A 27,394-nucleotide genomic window follows, 5' to 3' on the forward strand; every position below is an offset into this window, starting at 1 on the left:
AGAGAGAAAATAAAACTCACAGAGAATGTGTGTGGATCATCACTGTCTACACAAACTTGGCCCATTGCCATAATCCCTATAGTCATGGCAGTAGGTTCGTTACCTTTAATTGTCGGTGGAAGCTATTTTTAGAACGGCGGAGCAGAGCCGTGAGCTGCTCAGAGCTACGCTACGGAGGCTCATGGGATTTCCTGGTTTCCCTCATCAAACTCATTAAATACACAATCCAACAACTCCACAACGCTCTGGTGGACAAGTTGTGACCTGCACATTCACCACGCTATGAGATAATAACACAACGTTACCAGACAGAGTTGTTTTAGAGGGAAATTCATGCAAAACCGCTGATGCGCGTTCCTGTCGGGGGCAGTTTTTCATCAAGCAGTCTCTATTTCCCTCTAAAACAACTCTGTCTGGTAACGTTGTGTTATTATCTCATAGCGTGGTGAATGTGCAGGTTACAACTTGTCCACCAGAGCGTTTTGGAGTACATAAATCCGGGATAAAAAGTGTCACTACGACCTTGAGCTTTGATCTTTTACCACTAATATCCAATCAATTCATCTGTGAGTCCTGGTGAACAGTTGTGCTAATTTTGAAGAAGTTTCGTCAAAGCAATACTGAGAAAACGTGTCCACAAAGATGGGCTGGATGGTTTTATATGGTGACTGCTTAGTTGTGACATCACAAAGTGACAGGAAGTCCTGACGGCTGGTTTTAAGGCTCAGTTTCTGAATACAGGCTGTGTGCATTTCTCTGTGGACTGAGGCTTTGATACTTTCACAGTATTAATATAGAACCTAGAGCTGCTTTATAATCACACTACACATGGACATCTACCTTTATACTGTATGGAGCTTTAACACAAACATTTACCTTTATACTGTATGGAGCTTTAATACAAACATCTACCTTTATACTGTATGGAGCTTTAATACAAACATCTACCTTTATACTGTATGGAGCTTTAATACAAACATCTACCTTTATACTGTATGGAGCTTTAATACAAACATCTACCTTTATACTGTATGGAGCTTTAACACAAACATCTACCTTTATACTGATGGAGCTTTAATAGAAACAACTACCTTTATTCTGAAGGAGTTTTAATAGAAACATTTACATTCATTCTGAAGGAGCTATAACACAAACATCCACCTTTATTCAGAAGGAGCTTTCATACAAAACCCTCCTTGTCTGTGTTGTTCCCTATTCTATTTGCTGATGTTCAGGCTCCACGATTAGAAACTCAATCATCTTTTCATGTTAATATTTTTGGGGAAACAAATTCAGAACGTGTTGCTCCTCCGGGCAACAAACTTAAATAACAGCAGCAGCTGCAGTGAATCTTTGTCCTTCAAGAGGTTCCTGGAGCTCAGACTGAGATGTTTTACAGGGTTTTTTATTACCACGGCATCTCGGGGATTTTAATGCCGGTCCAGATCAGTCATAGCAGCAATAATATCTTTTTTAAACCGACTGCACGCTGCAGTGCTGCAAACTTCCTTTCATCTTTTCCATCCTGTTAGAGTCCCAGTGAAATTAACCTCAGGTTATACACATCCCGTGTGAATTCAAATCGTCAGTAATTATTAGAACATTTCCAGCCGCAGAGGAGCCGGAGCCCGTGTGCACCGACATGGCAACGGCAAATATTTGTTTTTCGCTCTGAATTCATAAAATACATGAAAGTCTAGTTATTTAACTGAACAGTCAGAGGCATCAGGAGACAAACACTGGAGGTCAATACAGTCATGTAAGATCTGCTCTGTTCTGTCCACAGTAACAGGCAGAAAACTTAACGACAGAGGTTTTATGAAGACAGATTGTGTAGAAGAACGTGAACAAAAGCAGCAGACAGCAGCAGGTTATCTCAAATCATTTGGAAGAGAAAACAATGAAGTTTTGCCTCAAACTGTCACAGTTTATAGACACGACTCGGCTGTTTTACTTCGACCTCCAGATGAAGTGAAGTTTAAATTGCGTGGATGAACTGCTGGTTCGTTTCCATCCTGTTTCATCCTCTCTTTAATGACTGTCTTTTCCTTTCATTGGCAAAAAGAACGAAGTGTAAAGTCCTTGTACCACAATTCACAAAGAGTCGAGTCAAGATTCACCTTTATCTTCAAGAAACCACATTTCTTATACAAGCTGTTATCACTGAAGGAGACTGAGAATTAACCACACATCAGACTGAGCAGGAGAGAGAAAGTCAATGCTAATGGCTAAGCTAAAGAAGATAGTAGATAAACGAGATGATGAATTTACTGCAGCGCAGCAATAAAAGCCCTAAGAAACAAAAGGTCCCTGTCACTAGAGGGCTTTTATTTCGAAAAAAAGTGTTGGAAACAAAATCCATGCCCCTAATAAAATATTGTTTTGCAGGAAAATAAATAAATAAATAATGTGTATTTATAATAATAATGAGTCCATCCAAAGAAAGAGAGGAGAAGCTGCTGTAAACACCTGATCGCTGTAACTTCATCACTCAGTCACATGGTGTTCAGCTGACCAATGGTGTGACTCGATCAGACAACTCTATCACTCACTCAGTCACATTTACAATTAAAGCAGAAGTAAGCGATCCGGTCGTTTTGGCTAATGCTGCGTTCCAGGCAGGCTTTTGAAACCGTAAGTTACGGCGTCAAGTCACGACTTACGACTTTGTAGCGTTCCAGGCAACCCACTCGTGTTTTTCCGACCTGTTTTACCTGTGAAAGTCACTATAACGGCCACTCGTAACTTCTGACCCGTGAACTCGTACCAGATCGAACTGGTACCACTTCACAGGTCGGAAAAACACGAGTTACGGGCTGCCTTGAACGCACCATAACTTCCTGTCAGCCGATGGAGTTAGCAGCCCCCGCCCTCGTCATGGATCTATTGGTCCTCGTCCCTACGTCACCACATTCAGGCGCATCCCTTGGCTGCACACACAGAGAGGACTGCCCCTTTATGCCGTTCTCTCTCCTCATTGGATAAAACTTGTAGGATACGAGAAAAGTTTTCTCCTCGGCTCAGAGCAGAGCAGAGTGACTGACAGACCCGTGTTTCAGACCAAACACTCTATGTAAGTGATTGCTGTCGGACGATATAACTATTTAAGACTTAGGCCTATATTAACACAAAAATATCACTTACTTCTGTCTTAATGGTCAAATAAAGTTTTTAAACAGCAGCCTTATTAGAAGTCAATCTGAAAGATAAGCATCTATGAATTCTACTTCATGTTATAAGATGTTAAACAGCACAATTTAAAATACGTTCATGCATATATTTTCATCAGTTTGTTCTTTAAACCACTACACTGAATCGACAACAGCAGTCAACCATCAGAAAAAAACAAAAAAAAAACACACACACACCATAGTGAAATTTGAAATAATGAGAAACAACAACAACAAACTCCTGGTTTTCCTCCATCTAATTCTGAAGCAGCGACTTCAACTGACTGATCAGCTGCAGCTAGTTAGCTCATTAAGCTAGTTAGCTCATTATGCTAATGTGAGCTCTGAGAGGAATCATGAATAAACCTGTGCAGTGAAGCACAAGTTTCCAAATCTGCTTTAATTAAACGATAATTTCTCCTTCACGTCGTCTCTCCTCTCCGTTTCTATCATCATCCTCATCATCATCACCATCACCATCATCTTCATCATCACCACCTCTGTCCGTGTCAGTCGGCAGCTCGTTGTTCTCTCTCTGACCTTTAACACTGACACATGATGAAACGTGACTTTCTGTCAGAGACCACAGAGACTGACGATCGATCGTGTGACAGGGCATCATCGGTAACCACGGCAACGGTTCAGCTTCCAACTGACCTGTTGCATCAGCGCTAACAGCAGCTGTTACAGTAGCTACATATGTCAACGTGTACGGCCATCAACCGTCTGATACGACTCGTTTTTAATAGGCTACTTTTAATTTTGCTTTTTTTTGTTTGCCATTTTAATCATTCTATTGTTTTTTTATGTCTTATTTCTGTCTTATTTCAATGTATTTTTCTCTTTTTGATTGCATTTCTATGCCTCTGTAAAGCACTTTGAATTGCCTGGTGTATGAATTGTGCTGTACAAATAAATTTGCATTTTTTTCCCACATTAAAATCTTCTCTATGCCAAAGTTTGGCATCTGTTCAACAAAACATCATCATCATTCTTTTAATTTTGACAAACTGTACAAACAAAGTGGATATAAAACTATATATATAAGCCTCAAACCAACAGTGACAGTCTGAAGTCAGTCTGGACTGACGGTGACTGTGACGCTCATCATCACTTTGTTTGGAGGTGAAAACTGCTGCAGATTCATCGATGTGCAAGATCAATGTTTGTTTTTTTGGTATTTACAGAAAATAAAATAAAAATCTGAGAAACAATTCAAACTTTTCTGCAGCTGCCTGAAAGTTCGGCGCAAACAAACAGTTCATTTATTGAGTGTGTTTCTAATCCCCGATTCTCTCGTCGTGGCTCCTGAGTGTGAACGTGCACAAACCAAGCTGCACGGTTCTTATTGAAAATTAACTGTGGGTGTGATTGCACTCTTATTTGAAATGCAAATACAATTTCTTTTTTTTTCTTTTTTTTTTATTCTAAGTGCCTTGGTCCAAAAAGCTTTTACAGCTCTCTGTAGGTTTCTCGTACATTTCTTGTGGCAAAGACCACATTTAATTACGCTTCCTGTCAATCAGAGCCTTCCCCGAGCAGTCACTTCCTCCTCCCGCCCGCTCCCGTCCACAGCGGGGGACGGCACACACCCCTCCGAGGCCGTCGAGACCCCGAGGACCTGCGGGATTCCTGTGATTATGCAGCTCTCCGCGCTCCATCCGAGGTTAATGGAGGCTAAAACGAAAAGAACAAGCCTCCTCTGGATCCTTTTTTACAGGCAATCAAACATGATTCATGCTCCGTGCATGATATTGGGGCGCAGCAGCTTCCTGCCACAGGGGGCACAGCTTTCTACCAGAGGGAGGGAGGGTATGAGGGGGGGTGTGAGGATGTGAGGGGGCGGACCGGGCCTTGTTAGGGTGTTTTGGTCGGGCTGCTCGCCGGTCTCATTCCCTGTTCTAGATATCGATTTATATCCGAGCGTCTCTTCCTCACACACGCTGCTCAAAGAGACTCCTACTCAGTGCAGGGAAACACAAAGCAGCGGCGCACACGGAACGCAACACACACACACACATAGACACACACACACACATACCAGCAGCAGCAAATCACAAACAAGGAGCCTGCAGAGCCTTTATAGCAGCAATGTGTGTGTTCTGGTATGTGTGTGTGTGTGTGTGTGTGTGATCGTCTGTAGGGACGGGGCTGATTATCTGAAGGCAGCTCTTTAAAGACTGTCTTCTCGCCGTCTCCATTGTGTTCAGACACACACACACACACACACACACATACACACAAAGTGAAAGGACAAATCACGGCTCAGAGGAAATAGAGACATGAAGTTCTGTTTAACAGTAGGAACCTCACTCACTAGTGATATATATAGTATATATAGTTGTTAGTACAGAGTAGGTGCTGTCAATCTTTCCCCCAAATCAGATTCAAACTTCTAATGCTTCTTATGTTAAAGGGATAGTTCAACATGACCCATTGCCATAATCCCTATAGTCATAGCAGTAGGTTTGTTACCTTTATTTGTCGGTGCAAGCTGTTTTTAGAACGGCGGAGCAGAGCCGTGAGCTGCTCAGAGCTACGCTACGGAGGCTCATGGGATTTCTTGGTTTCCCTCATCAAACTCATCAAATACACAATCCAACAACTCCACAACGCTCTGGTGGACAAGTTGTGACCTGCACATTCACCACGCTATGAGATAATAACACAACGTTACCAGACAGAGTTGTTTTAGAGGGAAATACAGAGACTGCTTGATGAAAAACTGTCCCTGAAGGCAACACGCATCAGCGGTTTTGCATGAATTTCCCTCTAAAACAACTCTGTGTGGTAACGTTGTGTTATTATCTCATAGCGTGGTGAATGTGCAGGTCACAACTTGTCCACCAGAGCGTTGTGGAGTTGTTGGATTGTGTATTTGATGAGTTTGATGAGGGAAACCAAGAAATCCCATGAGCCTCCGTATAGTGTAGCTCTGAGCTCTTTGTTTTGTTTCTTGTTTCTCATTATACCTATAACAGCTTATTATTATAAATTCATGAAAATGTCCAGTTTTGCAACATGCAATTGACTGGTGCTCTGCACAGAACAGGCCTACTCCGGTATTTTGTTGAGTTTGACGTAATCCCCGAGAGGCTCTGCGATGCACACATACAGACTGAGCAGACGTCGGAGCGGCGTTACCTCTGATGCCGAAGCGCAAGTGTATAGCTCTATACAGGGGTGGACTGAACATCTGTGTGTTCTGGAGAATCAAAGAACGTAGTCAGAAACCCTTTACACTAGAATATCTAATTTACTATATTAAAAAAAAAAAAACCGTAATGTGTCAACTACAAAAAATATGTATGAAAGTGGTTTTGAGTAATATTTTCAGGTTTCAAAAGTCATCTAAATAAAGTGACTGCAGTGTAGTTGTAACACAAACCATCTCTTTCAGTAATAATGGTGCTGGTAATGAAATAACTTCACTGGAGTTACTGCGTCATAGTTACAGCTCTCACACCAAACTGTCATTACAACACAGGAGGCTCAGATGTTTTTTTAAAGCTGATAATTCAAATGTATCACTTACAGAACATGTTAAATATATCCAAACCCTAATTTAATTATCACACATCCTGAGCTGTGGTGTAAGATCCAAGTGAAAATTAGTTTCAAAAGATCATTTTAAAGAAAAAGGCGAAATATTTGATGTATTTTTAGTGAATGTATCAGTTTTCTGTGAGGAAGGTTAAATCACCTGGTCCAGGTTCAGCCTCCCTCTCTGTCTCTTTCTCTGTTGTGTCTCTGAGGAGTTTCTTATTCACATGTGTCCATCGGCAGCGTGACGACGGACACGACTCCACAGCTGACGGATGTTTACTTTGGACACACTCGGCCGATCTTGGCTCGGAAACACAAAAACTGTAAACTCTTCTAATTATTAATAAAAGCTCCTTGTTGTGTTTGCTCCCTAATTAAAAGAAAATAGTGCAGATTAAACAGGACTTAGTGCAGCTCACGTTTCAGCCGCAGCGCAAACACAGCTGATTACACAACACACCAACAACAGCAGTGCAACTACACAACAACACACACACACACACACACACACACACATACACACCCCAACACACCTGGTCAGGGTTGTGACTCCATGTTTTTGTTCTGTTGCTGAGTCACACCTCGCAGCCATCTGTAGCTTCGCCCCCGGGGGGTCGCAACAAAACAAAACAGTAACAAAACACTGAGTTTGGTAATGAAGCAGTGTGGCATCATGGGAGGTTTTTTTTACCCAACAACAACTAGAACAAGGATCTGAAAAAGAGTACCCGTCTGAGGGGAAGATGGTGGACGAAGGTGCCGCTATAGGTCCAATCCACACCAGAAGTCCCAAACGGAAGTTGGTCGTCTTTGTGTGTATTATTATTTGCCGCTCCATACCAGAAATCTGATCTACCTGAAGTTTGCAACCGAACTCTGAACACACGTGAACAATCGTATCCACTGTCGGAGGTCTGATTTTACAGTATAGACCTGGATGGAGCGCTGAATAAGATTTTTATTTATTTTTTTAATTAATAATTTACTCAATGAAAACAAGTAATAGTCCGAAAAAGAAAATTCCAGAAGGGCAATATGGACAAAATCACATGGACTTCCAGCAACCATCTTTATCTATGTCCTTGAATGACTAAGACTAATTAATGTATGTGATGGAAATTTGCCTTTCCAAACAAAAAGATAATAAAAAAAAAGAAAATAATTTACAGAATATCAAAGCATATTAACAACAAGAATAAACGGTAACACTTTAATTTATAGGCCATTATTACGTGATAATGTCAAGAAATAACAAGTTATTGCGTAGTAATGTCTAGAAATAGCCTAGAAATAACAGTCAATTTCATAGTAATGTCATGTTTTTCATAAAGGCAAAAGATCACACATGCTTTTCATGCTTTGAATTTTTTTGGGAAAGGCCAGATATCGTCTCCACCAAGTTCTTTGCAATGACCATTAGTTCTGGGCTATTTCTACGCACTCAATCATTATTTTTTTGCGATATTTTTCAACATTACTATGAAATTGACTGTTATTTCTAGGCTATTTCTAGACATTATGATACAATTACTTGTTATTTCATGGCTGTTCCCTGACATTATCATGTAATTAGCAGCCTGTAATATAAAGGGATTACCAGCCCATTTAAAGGTTAAAACTAAAATTATGTTAATAATATAGTATATAAATAATATAATATAATGAATAAGATACACATAAAAAGCCCCACTTCTGGTATGGATTGGACCTATCTCCCCTGCAGGCGGGTCCCTCTCATCTGAAACAGCGCCCCCTACAGCCATGGGTGTACTGAAACCGTGGTTGTCATGGTTACAACAACAGTAAATTTGCAGACTACACTGCTTAATATCAGTCATTGCTCGGCTAAGTTTAGGGAAGAAAAAGTGATGATTTGAGTTGGATGGCCGACGTCGGCTCAGCTTGTTGAATGAATCTTAAAAATGTGGATAAAATGCAGGTAGAGGATGATGTCATCCACAGACGGCCAATGAAACGTTACCATGATTAAATACCACACATTTCTCTGGGTTGACAAATGACCGAATTCAAATCAAAATTGACTGGTTTCTTCATGGGGGCCAATTAAGTACTTTGATTATTCTGACTGACTAATGAGAAGTTACAGATTAGAACTTTAATCATGTTAAAAATTAAAAAGCGAAGTTTGTTAAAACTTCTTGTCTGATTCTGATTAACAACTATGTTTGACTCCACCAGACTTCACGGTTTTATTTCTAGTTAACACTGTTGTCGTGACGACGCAGCATCTGTTGTCGCTTCCCGACAGTGAAACACATTCGCTCGGCTTCCATCTGCTCCGTCGATCAATAATAAATCAGCTCATTCATGTGTAATCAAACGAGCTCGACCTCGACCCTGACGACTGAGCCGCTGATAACAACACACAGTTTGACCTCGCCGCCCACACACACACACACACACACACACTCATGATCACTAAAAGTATCTGTGTGTGTGTCTCGCCTGTTTTCATTTGGAGGTGTGAGACTCGCTATTCAGTGAGAGGAAAACACAACCTGTTGTTCACATGTAGAGAGATAGAGAGCAGCTCTGCATGACCTCGACCGCCCGACAGCTCAACACTCTACGCTACAATGAAAAATGTGCAGCAAAGAAACACTAACGACCCAACGAGCAAAGGAAGTGAACGAGCAGGTGAGTTATCAGTTATTTTTCTTATTCAACAACCAATTGCTGTCTGTTAAACATTAGAAAATCGACAATTTTTAACCTCTCAGAGTCGATGTTGTGACGTCGTCTTCAGATTTAAAGACGAAGTCAGTAACAGTGTAGAAACAGCAGCTGCAGTTCCTCTCCTGACCACTAGAGTGAGTCTCCGGCAGCGAGTCAGTCTCCAAAAACCTCCACAAGTTAAAAGGGAAATCAACATGGTACAAAAACAGACTTGGTTTTCATGACAAGTGTTTATAGAACTCACCTATTTACGCTTTATTAACCACTAAAGGTGTAGAAGGCTAAGGGGGCGGGGCCTCTTTACCCATTTTCCACCAAACTGGCACCAGTGCACCGGTTCTTTGCTTTTCCGCCACCTAAACACCGGTTCTTCGACTGAAACAATGAACAGCCATTTTTAAAGGTGTTCAGAAATGGCCGTTTGTCCTGTTTGTCGCGCCTCCTTCTACGAGTTTCCACCAGTTGCCGCACAAGTTTACCCGAGTAAGGAAAACTAATTTGATTGGTCGTTATCGAGCGGGCGGGATAGTCAATGTTTGGGGCGAGACCGAGCTCGATGTGTGTGTGTGTGTGTCTCAGATGTTTGATTGACGGATGACGGATCCACTATCATTGGCTGAAACTCGAAAATAGAATTTTGCACAAAGTTTGGGCTACATCGTCTGATAGATGAGTTATTACACTAATGTTAAGACCCACAGTGGAATCAAATTCAATTTTCTTTTCTGTACACCTTTAAAACGACAACGAGCTAGTCAGAAGACAAAAGACAGAGATGGATCCTAAAAACAAGCAACACTATTTGTGTTTTCCGCATCTGGATTGCAATGTAGGCTTGTAAAGACAAGAGCAGCACTAGCATGAGATCCTCCATCTTTGTTGTTATGATTCCGAGCGGCTCTGACTTGGCTCCTTGCTTGTGGAAAAGCAAATCCAAAAAGGATTATTTGACGGACAGCTGGGGGAGGAGTGTAGCCTATATTTGCGACAAACAGGCTGTAACCAAATTCTCTGCTCCACACAGGCTCCTCCCCCTTTTGTGGGCGGAGTCAGACGCTGGTAGCAAGATGGCAGCAGCTCCACTCTGGCCTTCAGAAACATGTGGGCTCACAGAGTCACAGAGGCGACAACCATCTTTGTTTACAGCCTGTGGTCAGAGGCAGTGAATATTTGATCGTTTGTATAAAAAAAAAAAAAAAAAGACTACACGGTTAGAGCCAATCACAGCTGAGCAAAAATTGTACAAATGATGAATAAATTAATCAGGAATCTTCGCTTTTAATCACAATAGTCACATGAACCTTCTCCACCTAACTGATAAACCTGATTCCTACTGCAACAAACCAACTGAAGGATTAATCCGCCGCTGAAACTAGTCCCCAACAAAGTCCCTATTTCCTCCTGTTTGAAGAGATTGAAAAAGAAACTTAATATGTGCGAGGTGCTTTTAAAGATTTACATCTTCAGCAGGAACCAAAGAGCTCAGAGCTTAGAGACGCAGCTTCAGAAAGATTTGTTGACAATATGAGAATATATATATACTATATATGTATAAATGTACTGTAGAGCAACACCAGGCTTATGTTTTAATATATTCATTGGTTTATATATTTGTATGTTTGACAGCAGCGGCTGCAGCTCCACTGTACATCACTTATCTCTTCACTGTCACTCACATTTTCTCCGCCGCTCTTCACTGCTGCATTTTAGAAGATAAAGCCGCCTTGAGTCATTTTACAGTCACATGTTCTATATGTGGTCTGAGGACGACGCACAGCCGGTGGTCTCTACAAACATGTGACCACGGCGTCTTCACTGCTGCTGGATTGAAAAGAGCGAAAGAGTGAAAGAGTGTGCGACGTGCTCGCTGATTCCTTCCTGCACGTTTAAGTTCACCAGAGCAGAGTTTAGATCCGACACAGAGGAAGAAGTGATGTTCAGTTCCCTCTCTGCTCCTCTGAGCTCTCCTCTGAGAGCTTCACTTCCTGCTTCTTGAACATATATTTATACAGGAGAAGTCAACCAATCAATCGCTCAAGGGCACCTCAGCTGCCATCACAGCAGGAGGAAGGAGGAGGAGGAGGAGGATGAGGACGGGGGAAGTTACTCACTTCACCCTCTTCAAGAGTCTCTAACCTTTAAAGCCAGTAGTTATCAATCAAAAGTGCAATTTTGACCCAAGTGTCTGCGAGATTTCTGTCCAATTAAACACTCGAGCAGCTGATTTCACTGATTGCTTCCTCCTCTGGCTGGAGAATAATCAGCGAAACAAGCTGCATCAAGCTGAACAGTGTGAATAATAATAAAAATGAAATAATAATGAAAGAAACACAGAGCAGCTTGCGGTCTAGCTCACACCCGATTGGCCAGTCGAAGGCCGCGCATGCAGCTCACCTGCAGAGCGGGTCGGAGCGGCAGATGTGTCTCAGCTCCAGACAGGAGGGTTTGTGGCGCTCCTGGTGCGAGCAGGACGGGACGATGGTGCGGCGGCGGCGCTCGGCACACGCCTGGTCGGGGCAGGAGCAGAACAGCAGCGGGTAACTCAGCTCCCAGGGAACACGCTCAAAGAACTGACGCAGCGCCTGAGACACAGAGGACGGAAAAACAACAAAACCCCACTTTATATCTGTACAGGTTAAAGACACAGACAAAATTCAATGTTATAAGGCTTTCCTTTATAGATTAATTTGCTACAGGAGCTGGAAATGCTGAATGAATGAGTGATTTAAAGGAGAACGATGCAAGTCTGGTCACTTTTTTGGTTGCTTTTTTCTGTGTGTGGCCAATTGCATTTGTTTTCAACAAAGCCAGCGAGAAGGCAATCCAAGGAGTGATGTCTACCGAGGTAGATAACGTTGTATTATATTTGTGTAGTCTTATCCGTCATAAACAAGACACAACGGGTTACGTGGCGCCTTTATGTCACGGTGCTGCAGAGACCAGAGCTGGGACACCTGGTCGGAGGCTCTGATCTTGCATGTACAAAACTTGCATAATTCCTCTTTAAATTATTTGTGGATCGTGCATTAGCATTAGCTCATCTCCCTCCATTAAAGCACTCAGAGTTTTATATAACTATCACTAGTTAAGATACTAGTTTTAACCTCATCCTGAGGTTGTTGCACCAGTTAAAGCGTTGCAGCCTCAATTTGAGACACTTCGTTCTGTGATTGTGTGTTTTTGAAACTGATTTGGAGGCTGCAGGTCGCTCTTTCATCCCTGAACTCTGTGGTGTTTGTGATGCAGCAGATAAGCCAATCAGAGCAGCACATGCAGAGTCGTGTGACCTCATTGATTGTTTTCCATTGCTGACAAAAGCCCTGATGTCAGCGAGTCACTATAATAATGATGATGATAATCTGCATTAATGGAGCAGCATGGTTTGTGATGTCGAGCTGCACGTGAAGCTCTTTTCTTTGCAGACGACACTGTTGTGTTTGTTTTATAACATTTAAACTGATCCAGGTGATCAATAATAAACACTGGGGATCAAACATTGTTTCATTGTCTCACATCCACTGTGATCTACAAGTCTGTAAAAGAAAGAAACACCTGGTCCTCCACCTCCTCATTACACATTTAAATGCAATAAAAATACTTCTTCATTTTTGCTCATTAGCTCTATAATTCTCCTCATGAAACATGTTTTTTTTTTTTTTTAATTACTGCAGAGTAAACACAAAGACAGAAAAATATATAAACTATTACATTTCACTCTATAATCTTGGAGGCTTTCAGACACACATTATATTATATTATATTATATTTCACATCACAGCGGCTGTTTACCAGCAAAAGTGGATTCACCAGAGCACCGGGGCAGGAATTAGCGGAGCAGAGGTCAAATCATTAATTCCCCCCCAAAACTCCTGCCGCCACAGGACGATTATGTAAAAGACGAAGACGAGGAAAATAAATCACATTTATGGCTTTTAGGAGACGATACAGCTTCGACTTGGTTTAGTCATGAATAGAGAAGAGAAGGGAAATGAAATGTTAATGAGCTTTTAGCTTTAAATGAGAGTTTAGCTTCAGTGTTGGAGTCATGAACTCATCACGGCCCGAACTGTCAGAATCCATCAGCTCTGTATGAGTTCATGTTTAAAAACATTAACTCAACCTCTCGTAGTCTCTTTACTCCAAAGAATAAAAACACTAAACTACTAAATGTGAATAAAAGACCTCTCTTCTCACCTTCTGACACCTTTTCCGGCTGCACGGCTCCTGATTGGCCATCGGGGACTGCGGGGGCGTGGCCTTGCTGCAGATGGAGTTGTAGGCGGATCGTAAGCGTTTACACGTGTCGTTGAGGTTGCACGCCTTCGCCGCGTCCAGGCAGGGGTTACAGGGTTTCCCCGCCTCGGAGCAGGGGCTCATCTTGGACAAAGACGAATCTGAAGAAAAAAAAGAAAAAAAAAGAGATTTAATTAAGATTTACAGTTCTGAACACAGAGGCACCGTGACATCTCTCTTCACATCAGTGCAACCTCTTCACCTCATGTGCATGTTTTACATTCTCATGATGTTTCCCTCCTGTAATATTCACAGTGTGTGTGTGTGTGTCTTTGTGTGTGTGTATGGCCTCGCAGGGTTGAGCAAAGTTCTGGTGAATCTAATTGAATCTGAAAACAACATCTCAAAATCAATATTTATAGGAGTCAGGAGGGTAAAAGTGAAGCTTCTCCAAACAGCAGCACAATAAACAGCCCAAACAAGAACCAACCAGGCTGGAGGTGAAACCCCCGAGTCAAGAGAGGCAGCTGCCGACCTGGAGTTAAACCAGGTCCTGGTCTTCAGACCTCGAGTTCTTTCAGGTTTCACCCCCACAGTGTGTTTTAATCACCAGGGGATTTAGTGATTGCATTGATTAATCTCATTACAGCTGCAGTCGGGTCTCGGAGCAGGAAGTGACTGAGAGTAAACCGGTCCAGAGCTGCGGTCACATGACGCTGCTGTTTGCTGATAACAGGCCGCTCGCTGTGTGAGCTGCAGCTGATAGCATCTCAAGTGGCGCTTAAGTGGTCTGTAATAAAGTGATGGAGAACAGACGAGGAGCTGTAACAGATCCACCTCCACCTACACCTCCACCTCCACCTCCACCACCCCATCACAGCAGCTCTCTGCTCAAGGGCTCATGGGCTTCATCATGAACACCTGGGGGGTCAAACTGTCCCGTCCACTCAGGGTCAAGAGAGGAGACTGGACACCGCAAGTGGACGTTTGTGTTAAAGTTTGTTCAAATTAAAGGTATTAAAGTTCCTTCAAAATAAAGGTAGACATTTGTATTAAAGCTCCATACAGTATAAAGGTAGATGTTTGTGTTAAAGCTCCATACAGTATAAAGGTAGATGTTTGTGTTAAAGCTCCATACAGTATAAAGGTAGATGTCCATGTGTAGTGTGATTATAAAGCAGCTCTAGGTTCTAAAGTATCAAAGCCTCAGTCCACAGAGAAATGCACACAGCCTGTATTCAGAAACTGAGCCTTAAGCTTCACTGAGATCTCAGTCGTGACAACGCTGTGACTTGAGGTTGAAGTTTTTCTGATGAGCTCAGACCGACATCGCTGCTGCTGCTGCTGCTGCTTCACCGATGAGAGAAGCAACAGGACGTCGTGTTCCAGGTTTTTATTTTTTTACAGGTTTTTCTCCTGCAGTCGCCTGCTCTGTGAGACTGTGTGTGATCGGGACGTTGTGGTGTCCGCAGACGTGTGGTCACACTTGACACTGTGATGTGACATTCACACATCACACATCTCAGACCTCAGCGCCACCGGAGACAAGGCTCAAATTCAGTCCTGTATCACATCAAATACACTAAAACTTGGATGAAACTGACCCCCCAAACACCACCACCACCACCACCACCGTCTCTGTGGAGGTGACAGACTTCCTCAGAGGAGGAGGAAGAGGATGCTTCACTCAGACACTGTGATCCTGCAGCTGATGAGGTTCTGATGGAGCTGGATGTAGATGACAGGACATCTCATTCCACTCACTAGTTCTGTTGGAGTTTCTTTTTTCTTTTTTTTTTGGCCAGCTCCATAGTTTTCCATCTCCTCTCTCAGCTTCTCTCTGGAGCTCTAGTAACAACAGGTCGGTGTCAGCCAATCAGAAGTGGCTGTTTTCAGAGTGATCCAATTACAAAATAGAGCAGATTTCAGAATGAAACACTCAGACAAACTAAATCCTGCAAAGGTGTTGGATGGTGGGACCAGGTGGTGAGGGGGCGGGGCTTTGTTGTGACAGTTTTTCATCAAGCAGTCTCTGTATTTCCCTCTAAAACAACTCTGTGTGGTAACGTTGTGTTATTATCTCATAGCGTGGTGAATGTGCAGCTCACAACTTGTCCACCAGAGCGTTGTGGAGTTGTTGGATTGTGTATTTGATGAGTTTGATGAGGGAAGGGAAGATAGTGAAAATGTTGCCCATTTAAAAACAATGTTTAAAAATAATATTTTTGAAAAGTACAAAATTGAAAATGTTGAGAGCAACAAAGGGAAATAATTAACTTAATTTTGCAACAAACATGAAGTTTTCTTGTTTGTTTCGGACAGTTTTTTAGCGTATGTTTGTAGTTGAGGATTGATATGGGTTGTGTAACCTAGGAAATTTCGACCTGTTTTGTTTTTGAGTTGTGAAGGTTTGTGGATATAGGATGGTCGGTGGGGGACGTACTGTGTAGGTATAGGTATGTATGTGTGTATGTGTGTATGTGTGTATGCATATGCGACATTCCGATCAAGACTGCTTATGGTTTTTATAATGAAATGAGAAACGAGGGTGCGGCAGCTATAAGCTTTGCTTCAGCCGCAACCCTTTCCGACCAGCTGTATAGTATTTGTTACTACCTTGAATTTGTTTTGTTGAAATTTTGATGCTGTGATCGAAATAAACACTCATTCATTCATTCATTCATTCATTCGAAAACAAGAAATCCCATGAGCCTCCGTAGCGTAGCTCTGAGCAGCTCACGGCTCTGCTCCGCCGTTCTAAAAATAGCTTGCACCGACAATTAAAGGTAACGAACCTGCTGCTATGACTATAGGGACTATGGCAATGGGGCCAATTTGCCAAAATGTTGAACTATCCCTTTAAAGGACCAGGACCAGGGGGTTTGAACCACTAAGAGTGTGTTTAGCCTCTGAGCCGACGTGGATCATCACAGTGAGACGGAGAGAGGTGACAGAGCGGCCGCGCTGAGAGCTGCCATCACCTCCGTCTGTCATGTCACAAGTAATTAGACACCAACGTGACCACAGTGATGTGTGTGTGTGTGTGTGTGTGTGTGTGTGTGTGTGTGTGCGTGCGTGAGATTTCCTACAGTATCAGTGTGTTGGGTTCAAGCTTCACACCGTGTTGTTTTCGCCCTGAAGGTAACCTTGGCGATCATGTGACTGAACACACACATACACGCTCCTCATGTAGGAGTTTACCAGATGAGCAGCGCTGTGGAGCTTCAGCGTGTTTTATTATCACTGACAAAGTCTGCTCTAATGGAACATGTTGTTCTGAAAACTCAGATGTCGACTGGCAGTGTGCCACACGCACGCACACACACAGACACACACACACACACACACACACACACACACACACACACACACACACACACACACACACACACACACACACACAGCCCTGAGCTGTATAGATAAACAGCACTGTAGCTGTATGTTTCCAGGAAAGAAGCAGCTGCAGAGTGAAACCAGATCCTGGATCGACTCGACTCTCAGGGAGTCGTCACATCGTCACCTGATCGAGATGCACACACACACACGCGCACACGCGCACACACACACACACACACACACACAAACACACACACACACACACGCTGCTAACAAGCCGACTGATTAACAACGATTGTCACGCTGCACCAGAGGTAAAGAGACGTCCATCAACTGAGAACCAACTCTAAACTTCTCCCTTCATGCAGCCGAGCAGGAAGGAGACAAAAGCTGTCAATCATTCACTCACTAATGCTGCGTTCGATTGCACTCGGAACTCGGAAAGATGCGAGTTGGAAATTCCGACTTCCGAGGTAAACGCGTTTCATTGCAAAACCTCAGAAAACATGGCCGGCCACAGCAAGTTGATGTTTGTTTGGGAAAAACTATAATATTTTGAACACTGTTACTGTGCTTTTTCATCCTCACTACGCTCACACAAACTCTTTAATTAACAGAGTAGGAGTGCAAATACCACTACAAACTAATCCTACGCTTTTAGTGACACAAATGCTAAATTAAACAACACATAACAGAGTAAAAGTCGGGCTTCCTGGATCCTATATCCTATATACATGTGCCGTCAAAACGGTGGAATTTATGCAAATGTATGCAAATTTGCCCATGTTAACAAAGAATTTCAAAAACTTGTAATACATTATTTGTTTGTCTTAATGTAAGTAATCAACTCAGTAATTTTCAAGGAGATATCTAAAGGTTAAAAATGTTACCCTATTTACGTGAGAAAAATAATTAATTGGCGTAAATGGGATATATTTGGGTCTTTTTCGAAACTTTCCCCTAATGGGATTCTTCGGGGCTTTTTTTTCCCTCACTCAGGACATGTTGAGGATACAAAATCAGTTGAGTTTGCTTCTGTTGCAATTTGTTCAACGTTACTGGACTATCCTACCCGAATTCCCTAGTTGGAATCCCGAGTTCAAGGGCCGTCCTATTGCATTTTTCCCACTTCCGAGTGCAATCGAAGGCAGCATAACAACCAGACCGTGATGATCGGTCCATCACATGGCTGTTGGAGTGAGGCGTCATGATTCAGATCCATCTGTCAGTCTCACTCCCCGTCAACAAAGGACAGGAGGCGGGAAGCTGCTGCAGCATCAAAGTTTAATGCAGGAATTAAAATATGGAGGAGCTTTTAAGACGCTTCACAAGGACTGAGAGAGCAGAGCACAGAACAAACAGCTGTTTACAACAACTGACTCTCACTGATTTCAGAAACACAAGTTCCTCCACATGTGTCACAAATCACCTGTCGGAGGCCCGGCGTTCCCACCTGGACCTCCCTGCAGCCGAGCCTCCCTCCGCTCCTCTAAAGTTAGAATAAAAACTGTTCAGAGGCGTCGACTTTCAGCCGAATTTTTTGGGGGAAGCTCCACTCGTCTTCGTCCCTGACAGAGGGAGAAGATTAAACAACAACGGGCTCGTCTTCCTATACAGGACAGCCGGAACATTCCCATTCTCCACGTCCACAGCAGCTTTGAAGTCGGACAAAGCAGCAGCTGAACGTGCAGCAGGATTTAGCTGCATATGTTCAGAAAGCTAAATGAAGGTAGCGGCTCTCAGCAGCAGCACCGAGGTCGGCCGTGCAGGAACCGCCTGTGCAGAGCAATTTCTGATGATGCATTCAGGGAACACATGGGAAAGAAAAAAAAAAGAAAAACATGCGCTTCCAGGCCCCATAAATAAACTCTCCAGCCGCTGAAGTGTTTCCTGCCTGAATGTGAGTCAGTTAAATGAGTGTGTTTGGTCTCGGAGGAGCAGCTCGCAGCTCGCAGCTCCTCACATCCAGCTTTTATTGATCCTGTGAAATGAGGCACGTTGCCACCGCTGGACGGGAACTAAGCTTAAAGCTCTGTGCAGGGCAGTGATGGGAATAACCGCGTTACTAACGGCGCTACTATTTTAAAATAAAGATTACTCAAAAAAGTTACTATTCCTGTCTAAGTCCTGTCACAAAATAATAATACACCCGTTAAAGTATATGTTTTTCCAGTTTAATAACTGGTTGGAAAAAAGCCTTTTATCTGAAACTAACCAACTCAGAACAAGAGGTCAGGGGGGGCAAACGCAATAGTTACTTAGTTACCTTGTAGCGCCGCATTATGTAATAATGTAATAAATTTAAACCTCATGATGTAATAACACCACATTTTATAATAATCTGCCACATTTTGTAATAAAATTCTTAAATGCAATATGTAATAAACTTTGCTGCATTTTGTAATAAATTGTTACATATTTACATATATTGTTACATACATACATACTGTGCCGTATTATATTATTTTTCATGGAAAAAAAGTGCAACACTCGCATTTTGTAATAATTTGGTGCATTGTGTAACAACTTATTACAATATGTGGCAAAATTTATTACACAATGCGTTCAAGAATTTTATTGCAAAATGTGGCAGATTATTACAAAATGTGGTGTAATTACATCATGAGGTTAAAGTGTATTACATTATTACATAATGTGGCGCTACATACCTTTATAATGTAGTCACTAACTCAGTTATTCTTTGGGGAAAGTAACGAGCAACCTTAAAGAAGACATATATTAAACCAGACATATTCTGCCCGTTGTCCACAAATTAAAATAATTCCTTAAAGACGTATCTGTGCTTCGGTCAAAATACCTCAAGGATCAAACATCACAGCTCTTTTCATCCTCTCTAAACAGAACGGCTGGTTTCAGTGACTGTCCCTTTAAATGCAAATCAGCCACTGCTCACCAGGCCCCGCCCCCTTCTACCTGTACTGGTACTCACAGGTAGGCTACTATCCAAATTCGGAAACTAATGTCATCATTGTACAACTCATAAAACCACATGGATTATAACCTCAGGAACCTGAAAATTACTTTTTTTTTTGTCAATTCTCACATTTTGAGGGCCAGAAGGCAAACACCCAAATATATGTTAAAGAGCCTTCAAAAGGTGATATTTCCATAATATGTCCCCTATAATGAATTACTTTCTTTTTTAAGTAATGTGCCCAACACTGGTGCAGATCTGTGCCGGTCCAGTCTCTGTGTTTCTGCAGATTCAGATCATCAGTTCTGGTCTGTGCAGGTTAATAAGAGCGAGGAGGCGGCGGATCGATGTAACAGGAGAGAACAGGCTGAGGGGAATAAAGGATCTGAAAACATCATTTTATACATGAGTGACTGTTTGTCTCTGCCTGTTTGTCCTCTGACAAAATGAAAACTCCTCCTCCTTCAAAATGACAGACAGATGAACGGCTTCTTCTGTAAATTACAATCATTCAATCATATTTGTAAAGCTCTTTTCATGCAGGCTCACAGAAAATAAAATCTGAGTCACAGATGAATATAAATAACAAATCCATCACAAATAAAGTCAGCGAGAGGTTAAGAGACACTTGAAAAAAGCTTGAACTCTGTGAATTAAATGGTTAAATCAAATAAATAACGGCCATAAATCACTGTGATCAAAGCCAGACTAAAGGTTTTAGCTTTTAGGTTTAGAGACGTCGGCACTCGAAGCTCCTCTCAGATCCTCGGGCTGAAAAAACTAAAAGCTGCCTCAATCAAAAGTTTTTTGGTTCCTGCACAACTTAAAGAGTCAAAGTGCCAGAGGAGCTGAGAGACCTGGTTCACAGGCTGCAAACATGTCGCACAAATCTGCTGCTGCTGCTTCTCCTACTGCTGCTCCATGAATCTTTAAATCAACTCACAACCTGACAGGGAAACTGAGGAGGAGTTTAAAACGTTTCATATATTTAATCTTTTTTTAATTTCTGCTCTGTTCTCCAGCAGATGCAGGTAATAGAGACGTCTGAGGAGGAGGAGGAGGAGGTTGACGCTCTTCTTGTCGTGCAGATGTGAGCTACAAACAACAACACAGCAGGAGCAGTAAATGAGCCTCATTCATATTCAGATTCAGGAGCAGTTGTCTGGTCCGTGTCCTGGGGAGTCCCTTAAATAGAGTCCTCCTTTGTTTACCTGCTCCTTTATTCGCTCCGCTGAGACAAGGGGAGAGAACAGAAACATGGTGGCTACAAGGCCACGGACACAGAGAGACGTACGCCTCCGTTCACAGTACAGCTTCGTCAGACTCAAAACCTGCGACGAACAAACAGAGTTCAAACACAGAGCTACGAAGAACTAAACAACTGGTTTCACATGGGAATCGATCTCACCACTCAGCTGTGTCACATTGATCCGTCGGGGTCATTCCTATATTCCCACAGCCCGATGTTCCCACAGCCTTATGTTCCCACATTTCTAACTTTTGTTGTCACTGAAAATGAGGCCCTATGTTCCCTCAGCCCTTTGGTCCCACCATTGGTTGGGTTTAGGCAATGAAGAAAATAGTCGGTTAAGTTTAGTAAAAAGACCCGGTAGAGGCTAGGCAGGCCAGACAGATAGAGTCCAGATAGGTAGAGAGAGTCCAGTGGGAACATAGGGCCTAATTTTGAGAAAAATCTTAGAACTGTGGGAACATAGGGCTGTGGGAACATAAGGCTTTGGGAACATAGGGCTGTGGGAACATAAGGCTGTGGGAACTTAGGCATGGACCCGATCCGTCCACCTCCACATCTGCGTTAGCTAACGGTAACGTGAATGTTGAAATGACACCCTTTCTAATGTAATGTAAGATAGAAAAGCAGTAAAACTCTGGATAGTCAATGACGCACACCCGAGATACATTTCATGTTATTCAATTAACCTGGAAGATGCTAACAAGCTTATTGTATTTTTAGCCGACATCAGATGTTGTGGTGAACACTAGAACGTTAAATAGCTCAACTGTTAGCTACATGACGGCGTTGAGTCTTCCCATCCCGAGTGATTTAGCGTTTAGCAAAGATGGCGACGCTGTGAATATGGCTAATAGAGGGAATCACCTTGTTGTTTACAAACTTCCGGGTAGAAAACCAGCACGTAATTTTAATGAGAACAATAGTAACAGACAAGAGTTTAGCTAGGCTATACATTTTTCACGTCACTATATCACCATTTAGACTAATCTGATGTTTGTAAAGTCTATAAAACTAATGATTGAACAAACATGACTATTTCTGTGTGCATGTTTTTGTAATTAGTCATGGTTATCGTAGACTAGCTGGGCTAACCGTTAGCTGTTAGCCGTTAGCGGTGACTTACTCAGTAACTCAATAAACGGTCCATGAAAAAAATATTTTTTCCAGCGGATATCTTAGTTACACCATGATTGAGCTAACTTGAGTAGTTTCATGTCATGTCCAACAATAGGAGGGTTTTAACAGATGACGTCCTGATGTTAGCTTTGCTAGCTACTGCCGTTAGCTGTCCCTGTCAGCTGCAGCAAACCGATGCTTTCTAGACATCGTGATTCCTCAAAACTGTATAAAAACCACACATAGCAACACAAAACTGCTTTGCTTGTGCACACAGAAATAGTAATGTTTATTCAAACATTGGTTTTATAGACTTTACAGACATCAGATTAGTCTAAACGGTGATATAGTCAGAGCCGGCCCTCCCTATAAGCGAACTATGCAGCTGCTTAGGGCCCCGCAGCCACTAGGGGGCCCCCAAACTTTGCTCAATCATTTGTCTAACCGTCTCTGACAAAGTGTAACCCTTGACCCAACTGGCAACAATGACCGTGACACGCATACGTAAACGTAACGCAGACTGTGGCCGTTGTCCGGTAACGAGCGCGCACCACCCCTTCCCCTTCTCTCCCCCCTGGCCCCCTCCCTCCCTCACTCACTGAGATCGCGATTTGCGAGGAGGTGATTAGCTTTTGGACAGCGACGATGTCCAAAAGGATATATCCGTCAGGTGCGGAAAATAGGAAAAAGAAGGTCAAGGATGAAAAAAAAAACAAGGACAAGGTAAGGCTAATTAATGTTATGTTTACTAGATGTACGTTTAGCCGAAAAACATGTCGGTGCTTGTGTTAGCTCACTTAGCTGGCTAGCTGCTACATACCAGCCTGCTGCAGTTAACATGTCCTGGCTGATTTTAAGGTCTGTTTACAGTGAAAAGATAACAGCTGTTTTCCTGTGAGGGGATAAAGGATCAATCACCCATTTATTAATGGCTGTCATGTTGCCACATCCTCATCCCCTGTGGCTGGTTCCAGTCATACAGTTGGTAAGTTTCTTGTTTGTTGCCACAATATGTTTATCTCTGTTGGAAAATTAAATTGTGTGTAAAGTGGCTAAAAAATTCTACTAATCTTCTCCACAGCTCCAATGGTTACTGCTGATGATGCTGCTGACCAACCAACATCCTCTATCTTCTTCTCAACTGAAGTTTTGTTTTAAGGGTTCTAGAATTTAGCTGTACAGATAATTTAAAGAAAATAAATCTGTTCAAACTGTAATCTTTTGTAGAATCTTTTATCTTTCTGCTACATCAAAAGTACTGCCGGTTTGGAGCCACCTATTGCCATTCACAATATTAACATTAACATTCAGACAAAAACAAAGTAGAAGAAAAAATGACAAGTGCAATTAGACAGCTTTAAGTGTTTAGACTCTAATTAGTAATGAAATATCTGCTCGCCATCATGTTGATAGAGGTACAATAAAATATGCAAGGGTTGCATACGGTAGCTGGTTTTATGAATATGTGATGATACACTGTGAGGCAGGGCCCCCAATTTTATCCTGCTTAGGGCCCCCAGATGTACAGGGCCGGCCCTGGATATAGTGATGAGAAAAAGGTGAGAGCTAAACTCTCGTTCGTCACTATTGTTCTCATTAAAATTACGTGCCGTTTTTTTACCCAGAAGTATCTGTAAACAACAAGGCGATCCCCTCTATAGACGCTGCTGTTGTTTCGTCTAGTTTGTTTGATCATAGTTTGATGTAAAACTGCAAATTTGAAATGATTTTGTGTCAAAACTTGTTGCAGCCAAACTGTTGTAACAAGAGAAAAGCTCTTTTACCCTGTTATATGCTAAAGAATTAGTAGGCTACATTGCACCATATTAGATTCTGTCATTTAATTTATATTTATCTATATCATTAATATGTATTCTGAGTATATTTGTTAAAGTGACTATGACACAAAAGTACAGACTGTTTTTCACCTCCCTCCTCAGTCTGCAGCCTCAGCCTCACTGTGTGATCAAACCACGACACTGTCCTTGGTGCTGGAGCCGGTTGTTTTTATAGTGACGCTGTCCGTGGTGCTGAAGTCAGTTTTGTGATGCGGCGCTGACCATGGTGCTGAAAACAGGTTTTTAGTTTGATGCTGTCCGTGGTCCTGAAAACATTGTGTTTATAGTGTCGCTGTCCATGGTGCTGAAGTCAGTTTTTTAAAGTGGTGCTGGAGTCAGTGTATTAAAGTGACGCTGTCCATGGTGCTGATATTTATTTTCTTTTATAGTGACGCTGTCGGTGGTGCTGAAGTCAGTTTTCGAAAGTGGTGCTGGAGTCAGTGTATTAAAGTGACGCTGTCCATGGTGCTGATAGGGCCTATTTATTTTCTTTTATAGTGACGCTGTTAGCCACAAATACCTGACGTCAGGTCATTTTTTAGACATGTTATTCCTGGTTACACCCCGCCTTTCCGAAGCCCCGCCTTTCCGACAATAGACTTCCATTCATCGTAATAGCGGGGTTTTCTATTTTTTCTAAAGACCCCGCTACTCCGAAAAGGCCAGTGGGGGAAACCCCCCCACTCCGAACGGACAGACGGACCTAATCAGAAAGGAACCAGAGGCTGTGCAGTGCGCAGTGATCCTTTTTTCCTTTTTGGGGTCAAACGGATCATGTGCATAATTAACTGCAAAACAAGCAAATACTTCATACTGTATTAATGACTTATAATGTTCATTCTGCTTCTAGCCTGTCTAGCCTCTACCTGGTCTTTTTACTAAACTTAACCAACTCCTTTCTTCTTTGCCTAAATCCAACCAAAGCATCTCCCTCAGTCAGCTGTCAGCACGAGCGGTGGCTGCAGCAGCCTCGCGCCCCTGTGAGCTCAAGCCGGCTTCAGCCGTGCTCGAGCGGAGCAGGGGGGGAGAAAAAGAAAAAAAGTGTATTTCTATTACTGTGTGGGAGATCTCCAACAACGGAGTCTGGGAGAAAGCAAGTGGGACAGATCTGCCCAGTCTCTGAGCAGCGCACGTTTCACAGACAAGCCACAAAGCAGAATGTAAACAACGTCACGCGGTTCAGCACCTTGGACAGCTGCGGGGGGGAGGAGGGGGTGTCGGAGTAGCGGTGTTTCGAAGTGGGGGTATTTCGGAACAGCGGGGTGTCGAAGTGGAGGTGTGTCGGAATGGAGAGCTGTCCCCGTTATTCCTAAATCATTTTAACTTGCTGTTGTCGGTGTTAAATGTTGCTTAGTGATCTTTGTTTCCATTGTTTCCATCAATATAACAACATGTTGCCTTCAGACTGGAATAATCGTCCTTTAAATTTACGCTCATTGACCTCTTTTCATAGGTTTAAATATTCTGTGTCTTCTTATTTTGAGTTGATGATGGTTATCATGTCTTATTTCAATTAATCTTAATATTGTATCTGTTTAGCACTTTACCTGCCCAGGGACTACAGGCGGAAATTAGCAATTTACTGCTATAACCTGGCTCAAAGCATCTCTTCTTGTTTTACAAGATTAATGTTTTTTGTGCATTGTCCCTGTTTTAAATAAATACATTCAATCAAATGATTTATATCAATTTTTTTTTTTTTTTTTTTGGAACACACTGTAATTTCACATTTACATTTCTCTTAGTTTATTTAGGCTATTTCTATGGCCATTTGCGGCCATCGAGAGGTTGTGTCCATTTTTGTACTCATTTCTTTTATGTCTGTGTTGATGTCTGTTGTTTTTGTTGTTGTATGTTTGTAGATTGTTGATTGTGTCTTGTCTCTTTTTAGGACCCCCTCGAAAACGAGAGGATTCCTCTCAAGGGGTTTATCCTATTAAATAAAATTTCTGAATGAAATGTTATAATCTAAACAGACACTGTAACAACCTTCACACTACAGGTCGTCCACACACTGATGATGAAACACCAGCAGTGATTCTGTGGTTCAATATTTTCTCCCACAGACACTTGGACATGTGGGCTGAACCACTGCGAGCAAAATCAAAATGAAACTTCAAGTTCGTGAGGTGTGTTTTTAAAAGATTCATGTCCTCAGTTGTCAGCAGACCTGGACCTGTGAGACCTGGATCCATCAGTCCCTCCAAAATATAAAAAAAATATTTAAAAAAATGTGGATTTAAGTGTCTTTAAGTGCGTCTTTAATTTGACTCTGAACGAACAACAGGAAAAGGAACAAAAAACTCATGAATTAAAGATGAATGAATGAATGAATTTATTTATTTCGGTATATATCAAGCTTATATAACCGAAAGGGTGTAGGTTGAAGCCAAAGCTTATATACCCCTACCCCTTTTACCTTAAAAATTTTTTAAAAATAAATAATACGCATTAATACAAAAGGATCAGATCACAGACATTTGAAATTAATCAGTACACTTAAATTTCTGATCACAACAAAATAAAGAATTGTACACAGCGCATAACGAGAAATGATGTTGTTCTTATAAAGTCTTTTAAAGCTGACTAGAGTACAGCATAATTTAATATTTTCAGGACAATTATTCCGGATGTTAACCCCTCTAACAGAAACACAGTGATTTTTTTTACAGTAGTTCGAGTCTTTGGTTTCTCAAATAATAGTGGTCTTCTCAGGTTATAACTGGAATCCTTCATTTTAAACAGATTCTGGATATCTAAATATATATATAAAGATAAGAGACAAACACAAAGACAAGAGATGTCAGGTAGGCTACATCAGATCCAGATGCTCAGAACCTTTTGAACCCACATGAGCCAAAGCTGTGACTGTATGTGCTGAATCTTAAACTGTTTTCACTACACTCAGTCTGACTGTTTAACCCTCTTAACCTGAGGCACCTTCCCTCATCCCTGAACCCTCCACCTCCTCCTCCTCCTCCTCCTCCTCCCCCCGTCTTTAATGCATCGCCTGGCTCGCGCTACCTCACGGCGGAGGAGAAGAAGCAGCAGCAATAGGAGAGCAGCGTTTGAAAGGGAACAGATATATATAGAGAGAAAGAGAGCAAGTATCCGGGGCAGGAGAGCGGGCCAATTAGAGAGTTGCCCTAGGTTGTCCTGTTATCTTTCTCACACACAGCCTCAACAGGATATACACACAAAGCCCTGCCCTGGGGTCCGCACACACACACACACACACACATATATATATATATATACACACAAACGCACA

General features: G+C 42.2%; 1 protein-coding gene across 1 annotated transcript in view; it reads right to left on the bottom strand.

Moving 5' to 3' along the window:
- gfra2b (GDNF family receptor alpha 2b) overlaps positions 1-27,394 on the bottom strand; it is a 119,209-nt gene that overhangs the window by 29,694 nt on the left and 62,121 nt on the right. Inside the window, exons 4-5 of the mRNA XM_085792643.1 lie at positions 13,608-13,807; positions 11,808-11,995 (exon numbers count right to left, since the gene is read on the bottom strand). Of these exons, the coding sequence (XP_085648769.1) occupies positions 11,808-11,995; positions 13,608-13,807 (388 nt within the window). The remainder of the gene's footprint in view (positions 1-11,807; positions 11,996-13,607; positions 13,808-27,394) is intronic.

This window comes from Trachurus japonicus, chromosome 12 (genome assembly GCF_045865225.1).
Source record: "Trachurus japonicus isolate A0001 chromosome 12, Traja_1.0".
Taxonomy (NCBI): Eukaryota; Metazoa; Chordata; class Actinopteri; order Carangiformes; family Carangidae; genus Trachurus; species Trachurus japonicus.